Consider the following 13,768-nt stretch of genomic DNA (forward strand, 5'->3'; position numbering starts at 1 on the left):
TGTGCTGGCACTAGAGGCATTCTCTAACTGCCAGACAGAGGTAATTTATTAACCCTTGGCAGTAACAGTCAAACTTAGGGCCCTATTCCACAGTAACACTAATCGGCCAGATCGGCCCCATTTGGCCTGATTCGGCCGATTATCGTTCGGTGAAATAGAGAGAACGATCAGCCGATGATCGTGTCATCGGCTGATCGTTCATTTAGGGCCAGACCTAAAATCATCGTTCCCCCACCTCGCATCACTGCGGTTGAATAGCAGTGCGCGGCGGGCGACCGACTATTTGACAAGCGGCAGCAGCATACATTACCTGTCCAGGCTTCTTCTCCGCGCTGTCTTCATCCCGGGGTCCCGCGCTCTCTATCTTTAGAATGGCCGGTCAGCTAACGGAGCGCTCAGCCAACCACAGGCCGGGACCGCCGCGGCCTGTGATTGGCTAAATGTGGCCAGCTGACCGGCCATTCTGAAGATAGAGAGCGCGGGACCCGGGGATGAAGACAGCGCGGAGAAGAAGCCTGGACATGTAATGTATGATGCTGCAAGGGCTGCAAGGACATCAGTAACAATGTCCTTGCAGCCCTCGCTCAACGATCATTGGGCCGTGGAATAGGCCCAGTAAACGAGCGGCGATCTAGCAGATCGCCGCTCGTTTACATCGTTGATCGGGCCCTGCTCGGCCCGTGGAATAGGACCCTTACTCTTGGCCACATTTCCATCTGCATAGATAGATTAGAAAGAGAGAGATTAGACAACTGTTTCCTTTCCCCTATACTGTACAAGGGCCCTAAATGTGTTGCCTCCAAAGATAACAACTACATGTTTCTTGGTCTGCATAAATGACATAACTCAGATGTACACATAAAACATTGCTTTTTATTAACTGTATTTGCAATCACATTGAAGGAACGAAAGTTCTTATGAGCAATGGGCTGTGGTCCCATGTGTCTTAAAGCAAAAGCTGAACTCTAAACAAGAAGAAAACAAAACAGCAGACAAAACTGTTCCAAGCAACACAAATTGCATGCATATACAGTAACACTGAACAAGTTCCATATATTATATTGCTGTAAGGATTGCCTAACATGGAAAATGTACAAAAAGGAGAAATAGGTCTTTGCATTAATGAAAAATACATTTTTTTCCGTCTACAAAGGAATATCTAATACAAGAAAATAAATATTGCAACAAAAGCCAAAAATAATTTATAATTGCTCTTTTCAATATATTTTCAATATTTCTCTTTATATTATCAAATGGCACATCGCTTTTATTTTTCTTATAAAACAAAGACAGGAGTGTTGTCCTCCTGTGACATTCATATAAGTTTCTGCATTTGATGTGATACTGTTTTACTTGTACAATGGAAAAAGTAGGAAAACGTTTCTTTGAAGCACAACTGGAAATTCCTCAATGTTGCAGTAGGGACACAGTGGGGACTGCAGTATGAACTGGCAAATCTTACAGATATGTTTGAAAAGCTTATGGGGATATAATTTCTTAATAAATGTTATGCTAGTTTGCTATAAGGAATAAATGTTAAATACATGACCATAAATTAGAGATATATTAAGGGACTGTTTAAAGAAGTTTTACAGTTAATAATTAATATGTAGGATATGCTATCAATAATAGATTGGTGGAGTTCCCTCTACAGAGCACCGTCCAATTTCATTCCTTGCGATGGTATAAAATGTATCATCTTGGACCGTTCTTAGTAATTCAAGAAATGTAATGACACACACTGCAAACTGAACTTTCAGCTGGTGAAATAACTTAAGCTAGTGATCAGAGGGACATCTTGTAAATCACAAAAACCTTCAGAACAAAAAGAAAAAATTGTATCTACGGCCCACTGTGTGAATAAAACTAGTCCCTTTTAGTGATGACACATCATGTTATAAGCCAGTTGTTCTTTAAAGAAATTCTCAGACCGTTTGGTTCCTGTACTGATCAGGCAAGTAACACTACAAGCACAAAGCAGTGGATTGTGGATATATCTTAACCATAGTTAACTGAAGCACACGGAAGCAAGAACAATTAAATGCAGCATATTATTTATTGGTTTGGAATCTATACTAGGAACTGTATCTAAAGACTACCAAGCATGTAAAGTTCAACTAGTCCTACACTGTATTTAACATTGTTTTAACAGACAGGCCCCTCACCATTAAAGATAGGGCTTCATAGAGCAGTTCAAACTTGGTGGATTCTGCGAGTTGCTAACAGTCTCTTGAATTTGGCCTCCTCGCAATGCTCATCCTGCATGTTCAGTTGACTTCTTACATAACAATGTCAGTGTAAGGGGTGTCACTCAGTTTTACTGATCTTAAGCATTGGTTGACTTAGTATTATGTTTGTTTAACTGAAGATAGAAACGTCAGGAATGATGCGATTAATAAGGGTGCAGAGATGTGACCCCAGCTGCTGGTATGGCTGTTTATGAATGAACTTCTGAGAAACGCTTCATCACTGATAAAATTAAGCCGTGACTGTGTTGAAAATAACCCAGCAGGAGGTACAGTCTTCACGTCTCGATTACAGTAAACTTGTATCCTTGGGTGTTGCGAGCTTGTATGATCCAAGTTTTCGATAACTGCTGTGTTTGTTTTCAATTATTTGCTTAAGATCCATATTTGTATTATGTATATCTTAGTCATGTACAATTCTTTGGCATCTGTTGAGTGAATTTGTTGACATACGGTATATCTGGTGCATCTTTTGCTTTCGTGGAAAGCTACAGGTTTGTGGGCTGCAGAAAAGCCTGTGTTTTGTAATTTTTGCTGTTACTGTTTTACTTGACCTGTGGTTTTCCCTGAGCTCACCCTGGGGTCACACTAATTGAAGTATATCAAATATTTTAGTGACCATTAAATGGTAGAATGAGACGTTCAAGTGCATGTATGATTATCACTGGCTGTCTGAAAAAGGAGTTACTTTTTTAAGGCTTAGAGGGACTAAAATAGTCATGTGGCAGCTAATGTGCTAATAGTCCCCGACTAAAAAGAAAACCAACAGACTGCTATATATATACTGTTGACAGTAAGAGATATTCTTGCTGCTCTCAAAGCTGAATGGGCTTTCTGACAGCAAAGAGATCACCCATACCTGTTATCAAAGGCAAAAAAACAACGATATCCTTCCACAGAAGGATATATAACCTTGTCACACAAGAAATTTTAATCACTAGTACTATGCGATAAAAGGAGAATCATTTTTACAATGTCACTGGATTGTAGAACACAAACTGGCTACACCAAACCATGACTTGAATTTTTACAGATCTCTCAAAAATTGAAGTGCAAACGAGGTAAAGACCTGAGACATGTACATCTATACATCTGAAGCAAACATAGATACAATAAGAAACAATATCTGAAGCTGGTAGTTGGAGTTAGCCCAGTGAAATGATCAAGAACATTTCACAATTATGACATGACCCTTATAGTGAATGCTTATAGTAAGAAGGATTTGGGGAATTGGAAGCGCTATATGACCTCTCAACTTCGTTGGTTTATAAAGTTATAATGGTACATTAGCAAAAGAGGGTGCATTTTTTGCAATAAATTCAGCCTTATATCAATCAGATAGTAATGTACAGAACAAAACTGTATATAACAGAGGGGAGAACAGAGCTGTATTCGGAGTGGAGGAGCTACTCTGTTCATTCAAGTAACTAGGAAGCGCCACTGATAATCAGCATTATGATAAAAGGTCAAGATGGCACAGGTTATGCACAGTGCAATAGTCAGCATCTGGTCCTGTAAAGGGAATTTAGGACTAAATGCCACCGGTAAAGCTGCCTAAACAGTTACACTTAAATCATTAAAGACCTTTGCATAATGTTCCTCAGATTACTAGTGCCTTGCCACATTAAAGTTGAAGAAAAAATTGTTTTCACTTTTTGTCATTTGTTCCACTGATTAACTAATTGTCGACTTGGGTAAATGGTTTTTGAAACATTATTCCCTTGATAAGGATAACCTGAAAATGCATTCATATTTTTTTTTGTAGCGACCCCAGTGCTAACTTGAAACCTCAAAACCCTGTACTACCATGTCTTTCAAAAGATTTTTACAGATTCTCTACAACAAAACCAGATAAATCTTTCATTAACGGGCATGAAAGCATTCATTGTCTTTTGATAAGTATTTGTGTCGATCAAACCGTACTACCTTAACTGAACTAAATCTAAAGAAAAATAGCTCAACAATAGGAGGAATGTCATAGGTCACCCATTATTACATTACGGAAATTACAGATTTTGTAGTAAAATACATAATAATAAAACACACGAGAATCCCAACACATCACTTACCAGTGTAGATGTAGGTGCATGTTCTCCCTTATGACAATATATGGTTCATTAAATATGTTTTCTTACAAAACTAATGCCTATGATTTCCCTCTCGGCCCAACCACAGAGGTGAAGCCTTGTTTGTCCACCTGAGCAAGTAAATCCAACCAGCTGTTAGGGAGGGCATAACTTCAACATTTTCCAATAGCTGCTTGCATATTCCACTACCAGACGCAACAGATGTATTGATAAAGGAGAGCCTGGACAGGTTCATAGTGCTACACACTTCTGTCATTTATCTGACTGAACAAAAAAGCCTTGAATGGAAGATAATGAGTTCAGGATAAACTTTTACAATAGGAAACGTTGCCTTCCTCTACACATTATAAGTGCTTTTTTCAAATAAGCATTGTATTTGTGCTTTAAATTACTAGTAGTAATCTGCTTATTTTACTAAATGTTTAGTATCATTAAATGATGATGGGAGAACTTCACAATCTAGTTGTGTCTTGTCTTAAATGTAATGCCCATTATCACTACAGCTGTAGTCACATCATCTTTCTGTGGCCTGCGGTGAAACAAGAAGCACAAGTCCCTTGATGCACATGCTTGCATTTAACCAGGAAATGCATGTTAGCTACAAAGGGACATCTACAGTACATTTAACTATGTCTGTGAGGCTTGGATATGTCTACAGGTAGAGAAAGACAACTGTGCTGGAAAGACATGTTACGTATAAGCGGTATATGTAAAACACATTCTATTTACATATGACAGACACCTCTGCTGAGAGCAGGAAAGGGTTGAAAATGGCAGTCATATCATGGTTTAGGCATCTTTTAACATTCCAGTTTCTTTTCAGCCAGAAAATTAGGATGCCAAAATACTCATTCGAACAATGTCGTCGCTTGAGGGGTCAAATTTTTTAAGCGGAGTTCTTCCTTGACTTGATTCCTCTTCAGAGTCGGTCATCTCTACATCTGAGTAGTAGCCATCAGTTTCAACATCTAAATTTGAGATTGTTTTATGCATTTCTTTCACTTGTAGTCCATTTGCCTTTTCAGAATTCTCACTTTGTGACTCCAAACTGGTCTTTTCTCCCTTTCGTAGTCTAAATCTCACCAATGACTTTGCACAACCTAGTGAGTCAGGCACTTTGACAAGAGAATTAGACTCAGGTTGAGCATACTTTCCTGTCATTTCTCCACTGTCTGCTTTATTGAGATCGGGAAAGCCTTGTGAGTCATTGGTCTTCAGCTCAGGTGAAAGCACAGAACCCTTCTTTAAAGTCTTTTTTTCGCTGTGCCCTTTTTTCTCCACTTGTACCTTTGCTAATCCTTTACCAGTTCTGGGTGGTCTGTGACTACGGCTGGAAGGCATCTCTGCCTCATCGGATAAGTGCTTCAAATCATTCCACAGGGCAAGTTGGTCATCCTGTGAAATGGTGGCATGGCTGTTTCTGAGAGATTTTTTCTTTCCATTTGTTCTCATTTTGCTTTTCACTTTTTTTTCAGTCTCCACTGGTTTAAAAGGAGGCTTAAGTGAGTTATCCATCATGATGCTTAGCAAAGTCTCTTCATCTTGTAACAGCTCTTCCGAAAGAAGACCTGAGGCATCATTCTCTCTTTGGCCATTGTTAAGGGACCATTGAGTCATTGTCATATTCTCAGTGGTGATTTGAACTGGCTGAGCCAACCAGCTGCTAAAGAATGTTTCATCTATTGGAAAAGATGATGTCAGATCTGCAAGAAGAGACCAAACAACAAGAAATTATTTTAGAGCAAACAACTTTCCATAACTCATATCTAATAAGAGCTATCCAATTCACAGACATGTAGGAAGAATATGAATGTAAGATAAAATACTGTGACTACAAAGACCTTCATACCTGTACCCCTCTGTCGGTCAATAAAGCGCTTTGCCATGCACAGTTATATGCTAAATTAAAATATCTAAAGTTCTCAAGATTTCTGCCTAGGACAAATGACCTGCCAAGGATATAAAAACAGTAAAAGAAAAAACTGAGTGTGAAAAGAACCATAAGCGCACAATTGGAGTAATAAAAGCATTCAATAATAACAAAGGCAATGTATTAAACTGTATATAAGAAGTATCATAAGTCACATATATACTATAGATATATACTATAGAAGCATGGCTTCTATATAAAGTGATGCCTGAACCTCACCATATACACCACAGGGATGTGCACGCAAGAATTACAAGTATTGCTCAGTATACCTTTCATTTGTCTCCTAAACTCTATACAACATAAAAAGTACAAAATAATTAATAATGTTGTTACATCCATAGAAAGGGCTTATAGTTAATTTTTGTGAAAACTGCCTCCCTTGTTGTGCCTTACCCACAATTAGGGGGGGGGGTCTCACAGTTTGAGAAGTAGGAACAAACTTTATGCCAGTATCTTTGACTCCCTGGGTGTTCGGTGATCCTACGCCTACCTATCTCACTGTGTGGCAATCTTTGCACACAACACCACTATCTGCTTTACTAGCAGACACCTCTTAAGTGGATATGGAAAAAGTGAAGGAACGCAAATGTGTTACATATCATGTGTATAGTGTATGGGCTGGATGGTTTGGATTTGTATAATGTGTTGAGATGAATCGACTGTACATAGGAGCCTCAGCCATTCTCTGGCCTCATCAGTCCCATGTAATGGCTGTAGGTGACCACTGAGGCCGGTGATTGGCTGCAGCTCCTATGAAGAAAAAATATTCAGTCCCTAGGTGGTGGTCAGTCTATAGTGCTAATATTGGCCTGTATATAGTGTATGTAGTGTCATTATGCAGTGATTAATCTATGGCAGTAATATTGGTCTCTACAGAGTGTTTTTGAGTCATTATGCAGTGGTCACTCTATAGCGGTAATATTGGTCTGTATATAGAGTCATTATGTGGCAGTCACTGGTATGTACAGTAGCGGCATTCCCGGCATGTAGCGGCAGTCCCGTCACCCACTCTGTGCAATAAAGACTACAATCATCGGCTGACCATTGAAGTTTCGGGAAGTTTAGAAATCATCAGCTGATGATTGTGCGTATAAAATAATAAAGCTGTTATTTACCTGATCCTTTCCCCCGGTGTCCTCAGGCCTGGTCTGTGGGATTCCCTGGTCGCCGCAGCTGCAGCTCTCACTTCTGGTCCCATCTCTGAAGGGACAGTCTGCTTAGCCAGTTACTGGCCGTGGTGCTGCCTGGGCAAGTGATTGGCTGAGTGGCCTTTGACTTCAGAGATGGGACCAGAAGTGAGAGCTGCAGCTGCGGTGACAGGGAATCCGACAGACATGGCCTGAGGACACCGGGGAGCGTGATCAAGTAGTATATATCTTCATTGTTAACTATATACAGCAAGGGCTGCATGGACATCCCTAATGATATATATAGACTTCTCACTGCACTATAATCAAGCCAAGTAATAGGCTCTGTAAGCGAGCTCCGTTCTACCAGATCTACCGTCTACTTATCCGGAATATCAGGCCTTGTAATGCGGCCCTTAAAGCGGCCATACTCTTAACTGCTAGCTGAACAATCCTTCAGCTGACAATTATCTCTCCCATCCGGCCACGTCCTCCCCATACACGGGAAGGTTCAGCACAGCCAAGCATACCTGTGTTCTCTATGGGAGGGTAAGCCACAGCCAGACAGATCTGATGGTGGCTTATCTCTCTGACAACAAAGAGGTTGGGCATTGATTTACCATCACCCCCAACCCCCTATGTCCACTGACATTATCTGTCAGAGGACTGTCCATACACCTTATACTGATGGCCGAACCCACCACAAGCAGCATTTACCACCGACAAAAGTGTGAAGTGTATGGGGACCTTAAATTGTTGCTACAATATTTCAGCATTTGGGGCCCCTTTTTCATACTACTGTGGGAGCACACAGGGGGTTTATAAACTAATGGGGGAGCGCACAGGAGTGCTTTATATAACTGGAGGAGCACACAAGGGTCTATATACTACAGGGACACCTTAAAACTACGGAGGCACAGAGGGGTGTAACTATATAGGGGTATGGGGGGGGGGGGGGGTGTAACTACTAAGTAGGGGTACAAGGAACCTAACTACTGTATGTGTTGGAGCCTAAAATATTTGTCTGGCAGATTCTGGAGAGAAGATTCACAGCCGGAAGAAGACTTCGTGGTGGCCTAGGCTGGATGGAGAGAAAAAAAAAAGTGACAGACTCTGATGGCCACTAGATGTAACTGCACTCTGTTATAGGGTCTGTAGTGAAGGGGTCATGATGTGGCGGTATTATGTAATGGTATCATTGGTGATATCTTTGTTTTGTTCAGTGCAGTTTTTATGTAATATGTAATCACTGTATGAATGAAATAGTGTTATAAGGTAACTACTGTATGTATTGGTGCTCTTTATACAGTGTGGGGGCAAATTCAGTACATTATATCATGTGCGGAAAGGGAAGGGGGGGGCTGTGCACCGGGCTCACCAATGTATTAAAACGGCCCTGCTGCAATATGCATGTTACCGTTCCCCTATACAGTGTCCCAGAGTGGGTGTACACTGCTCTTGGGGATGTAAGTACTGAGGAAACACTAGTTTGTTTTTTAAGGTTAGGTTAGGATTGGAGATAGAGAAAGCGTATTCAGAGATTTTAAAATTACTTCTATTTAAAAAAAAACTGAAGCCTTCCAACACCTATGAGCTGCTCTAAGCCCTACACGACGTGGTGTTTTCATTGCAATTTGAAGCAGTGTTCTCTGCTGCCACCTCTGTCCATGACAGGAAGTGTCCAAAGCAGGAGAGGTTTTCCATAGGCACTTGTTTCTCTGGACAGTTTCTATCATGGACAAGGGTGGCAGCAGAGAGCACTGTGTTAGACTGAAAAGAAAACACCAGAAATAAAGTAATTTACAAATCTACAAAACTTTCTGGTACCAGTTTATTTGGGATTTTTTTTTTTGCTGGAGTACCCCTTTAAAAGAGCCTGTTCTCAGTTTCATTGTGCTTGAACCATGAGCAGCATGAAACTGGGACAAGCTCCCCTATTACAACCATGTATTATTAAAGAGGTACTCAGGGCCATGTGTATTTTCAGCGTATGGTTGGGGTGGATATAGAAGCCGCCGGTCACTTACCTCCCCGGTTCCATCGCCGGGTCCCGGATCGCGCTGGACCATACGGAAAAATGGGACGGCGTGATCCGGGAAGGTAAGTGACCGGCGGCTTCAATATCCACCCCCTCAACGGCCATAGACTGAAAATACACATAGCCCGGAGTACCCCTTTAACACACTTAAAGGGGTAGTGCGGCGGTAAACAATTATTCACAGAATAATACACATTACAAAGTTATGCAACTTTGTAATGTATGTTATGTCTGTGAATGGCCCCCTCCCCGTGTCCGACCACCCCCACCCGTGTACCCGGAAGTGTGGTGCACTATACATACCTGTCACGTGCCGACTCGTCTCCGATCTTCAGTCAGCGATGTAGTCTTCAGCCGAATCCCTCCGTCCATCCTGAGTGCCGGCCGCCCTCTGCTGCGTCATCGGCTGCTCAGCCGCGATTGGCTGAGCATAACTGTGCTCAGCCAATCGCGGCTGAGCATCTGATGACGCTGAAGAGGGCGGCCGGCACTCAGGACAGACGGAGGGATTCGGCCCGTCCGTCCGAAGACTACATCGCAGACTGAAGATCGGAGACGAGTCGGCACGTGACAGTAGGGCTGGGCGATATGGCCAAAAAATAAAATCTCGATTTTTTTAAAATTTTGGACGATTCTCGATTTAAATCTCGATTTTTTCTCTTTTTGCTAAACAAACAGGACATTTTTCTCCCTACAGCATCAGAAACTATTTTATAGACGTTTGAGACAACAACCATATTGCTTCCCAGTGTAACAGTGCTCCTCCCGTGCCCCTATGTAGTAGACAAGCCCATTGTGTGCCCCATATAAGTAGTTTTCCCAAATATGTGCCCTATGTACTAGTGTATTAGTAGTAGTACAGATGAGGGGATTAGCAGTACAGGTAAAGGTGAGGGGTGTAGTAGTGGTACAGATGAGGGGTGTAGTAGTGGTACAGGTAAAGATGAGGGGTGTAGTAGTGGTACAGATGAGGGGTGTAGTAGTAGTACAGGTACAGATGAGGAATGAAGTAGTAGTACAGGTAAAGATGAGGGGTGTAGTAGTAGTACAGGTAAAGATGAGGGGTGTAGTAGTAGTACAGGTACAGATGAGGGGTGTAGTAGTAGTACAGGTAAAGATGAGGGGTGTAGTAGTAGTACAGGTACAGATGAGGGGTGTAGTAGTAGTACAGGTACAGATGAGGGGTGTAGTAGTAGTAGTACAGGTACAGATGAGGAGTGTAGTAGTAGTAGTACAGGTAAAGATGAGGGGTGTAGTAGTAGTACAGGTAAAGATGAGGGGTGTAGTAGTAGTACAGGTACAGATGAGGAGTGTAGTAGTAGTACAGGTACAGATGAGGGGTGTAGTAGTAGGGTTGCAGGTAAAGATGAGGGGTGTAGTAGTAGTACAGGTAAAGATGAGGGGTGTAGTAGTAGTAGTATAGGTACAGATGAGGGGTGTAATAGTAGTACAGGTACAGATGAGGAGTGTAGTAGTACAGGTAAAGATGAGGGGTGTAGTAGTAGTACAGGTACAGATGAGGGGTGTAGTAGTAGTACAGGTACAGATGAGGAGTGTAGTAGTACAGGTAAAGATGAGGGGTGTAGTAGTAGTACAGGTACAGATGAGGGGTGTAGTAGTAGTACAGGTACAGATGAGGAGTGTAGTAGTAGTACAGGTACAGATGAGGGGTGTGGTAGTAGTACAGGTACAGATGAGGAGTGTAGTAGTACAGGTAAAGACGAGGGGTGTAGTAGTAGTACAGGTACACATGAGGGGTGTGGTAGTAGTACAGGTACAGATGAGGAGTGTAGTGGTAGTAGTAGTACAGGTAAAGATGAGGAGTGTAGTAGTAGTACAGGTAAAGATGAGGGGTGTAGTAGTAGTACAGGTAAAGATGAGGGGTGTAGTAGTAGTACAGGTAAAGATGAGGGGTGTAGTAGTAGTAGTACAGGTACAGATTAGGAGTGTAGTAGTAGTACAGGTATAGATGAGGGGTGTAGTAGTAGTACAGGTAGAGATGAGGGGTGTAGTAGTAGTACAGGTAGAGATGAGGGGTGTAGTAGTAGTACAGGTAGAGATGAGGGGTGTAGTAGTAGTACAGGTAAAGATGAGGGGTGTAGTAGTAGTACAGGTAAAGATGAGGGGTGTAGTAGTAGTACAGGTACAGATTAGGAGTGTAGTAGTAGTACAGGTACAGATGAGGAGTGTAATAGTAGTACATGTATAGATGAGGAGTGTAGTAGTAGTACATGTATAGATGAGGGGTGTAGTAGTAGTACAGGTATAGATGAGGGGTGTAGTAGTAGTACAGGTATAGATGAGGGGTGTAGTAGAAGTACAGGTATAGATGAGGGGTGTAGTAGAAGTACAGGTATAGATGAGGGGTGTAGTAGTAGTACAGGTAGAGATGAGGGGTGTAGTAGTAGTACAGGTATAGATGAGGAGTGTAGTAGTAGTAGTACAGGTAGAGATGAGGGTTGTAGTAGAAGTACAGGTAGAGATGAGGGGGGCAGTAGTAGTACAGGTATAGATGAGGGGTGTAGTAGTAGTACAGGTAAAGATGAGGGGTGTAGTAGTAGTACAGGTACAGATCAGGAGTGTAGTAGTAGTAGTACAGGTACAGATGAGGGGTGTAGTAGTAGTACAGGTATAGATGAGGGGTGTAGTAGTAGTACAGGTACAGATGAGGGGTGTAGTAGTAGTACAGGTATAGATTAGGAGTGTAGTAGTAGTACAGGTATAGATGAGGGGTGTAGTAGTAGTACAGGTACAGATGAGGGGTGTAGTAGTAGTACAGGTATAGATGAGGGGTGTAGTAGTAGTACAGGTACAGATGAGGAGTGTAGTAGTAGTAGTACAGGTATAGATGAGCCTGATGTAGTAGTAGTAGTAGTACAGGTAAAGATGAGGGGTGTAGTAGTACAGGTACAGATGAGGAGTGTAGTAGTAGTACAGGTAAAGATGAGGGGTGTAGTAGTAGTACAGGTAAAGATGAGGGGTGTAGTAGTAGTACAGGTACAGATGAGCAGTGTAGTAGTAGTAGTACAGGTATAGATGAGCCTGGTGTAGTAGTAGTACAGGTACAGATGAGGGGTGCAGTAGTAGTACAGGTAAAGATGAGGGGTGCAGTAGTACAGGTACAGATGAGGGGTGCAGTAGTAGTACAGGTAAAGATGAGGGGTGCAGTAGTAGTACAGGTATAGATGAGGGGTGTAGTAGTAGTAGTACAGGTATAGATGAGCCTGGTGTAGTAGTAGTACAGGTACAGATGAGGGGTGCAGTAGTAGTACAGGTACAGATGAGGGGTGCAGTAGTAGTAGTACAGGTAAAGATGAGGGGTGCAGTAGTAGTAGTACAGGTAAAGATGAGTGTTGTAGTAGTAGTACAGGTATAGATGAGCCTGGTGTAGTAGTAGTACAGGTACAGATGAGGGGTGTAGTAGTAGTACAGGTAAAGAGGAGGGTCAGGGACATAGCTTAGAGCATGGGGCAGACTGGGGGGGAAGGGCATGGGGTACACTGGGCTGGAGAGCATGGGGTACACTGGGGGGGGGGGCAAGTATGGGGCACACTGGGGGGAGCAAGGGGCAGACTAGGGGGGAAAGGCATGGGGTACACTGGGGGACATGCATGGGGCACACTGGGGGGAGCATGGGGCAGATCGGGGGGAGAATAGGGCAGATCGGCAGGGGCATGGAGCAGACCGGGGCAGGAGGGAACATACCTGGTGTACCCGCTCTGCGCGGGCGCACACCACCGGCACTTGCGCTCTCCTCCCGCCCGCACTATTCCCAGCAGCGGACCCGCCCCCATAGCCAGACATATACGCGCGCTTCCTCCCGGCCGCACATGGAGGTCCCCGGAGGAGGCTGCAGATACTGAAGCATCGGGTGATAGTGTCGCTGCTGTACAGCTCCAGCACCCGCAGCGATCACCCGATGCTTCAGTATCTGCAGCCTCCTCCGGGGACCTCCATGTGCGGCCGGGAGGAAGCGCGCGTACACGTCCGGCTATGGGGGCGGGTCAGAGGCGGGGACATAGGACGCTGCTGGGCGCTCTCGCTCCTCACGCTGCTTCAGTAGCTGGAGGATGCGAGCAGCCCGCCCGCGCGCCCAAATCCAATGATTTTTTGGGAAAATCGATTTTCGATTTTCCCAAAAAGTCAAATCGATTCTCAAATTCTGGGCGAATTAATCGAATTAATTCGATTAATCGCCCAGCCCTACGTGACAGGTATGTATAGTGCACCACACTTCCGGGTACACGGGTGGGGGTGGTGGGACACGGGGAAGGGGGCCATTCACAGACATAACATACATTACAAAGTTGCATAACTTTGTAATGTGTATTATTCTG

At 43.2% G+C, this 13,768-nt stretch overlaps 1 protein-coding gene across 6 annotated transcripts in view; it reads right to left on the minus strand.

The window, feature by feature from the left end:
* Positions 1–853: 853 nt before the first annotated feature.
* Positions 854–13,768, minus strand: part of JADE2 (jade family PHD finger 2) — a 260,373-nt gene continuing 247,458 nt past the window's right edge. For 5 of the 6 annotated variants that reach the window (XM_069969992.1, XM_069969999.1, XM_069969979.1 and 2 more), the window contains exon 12: positions 854–6,036. In XM_069969992.1, the coding sequence (XP_069826093.1) occupies positions 5,165–6,036 (872 nt within the window). In that variant the 3' untranslated portion in view covers positions 854–5,164. Of the gene's footprint in view, positions 6,037–6,187; positions 6,283–13,768 lie in introns of those variants that run through there. The other variant, XM_069970009.1, reaches the window with a different exon arrangement.

Source organism: Dendropsophus ebraccatus, chromosome 1, assembly GCF_027789765.1.
Source record: "Dendropsophus ebraccatus isolate aDenEbr1 chromosome 1, aDenEbr1.pat, whole genome shotgun sequence".
NCBI lineage: Eukaryota > Metazoa > Chordata > Amphibia > Anura > Hylidae > Dendropsophus > Dendropsophus ebraccatus.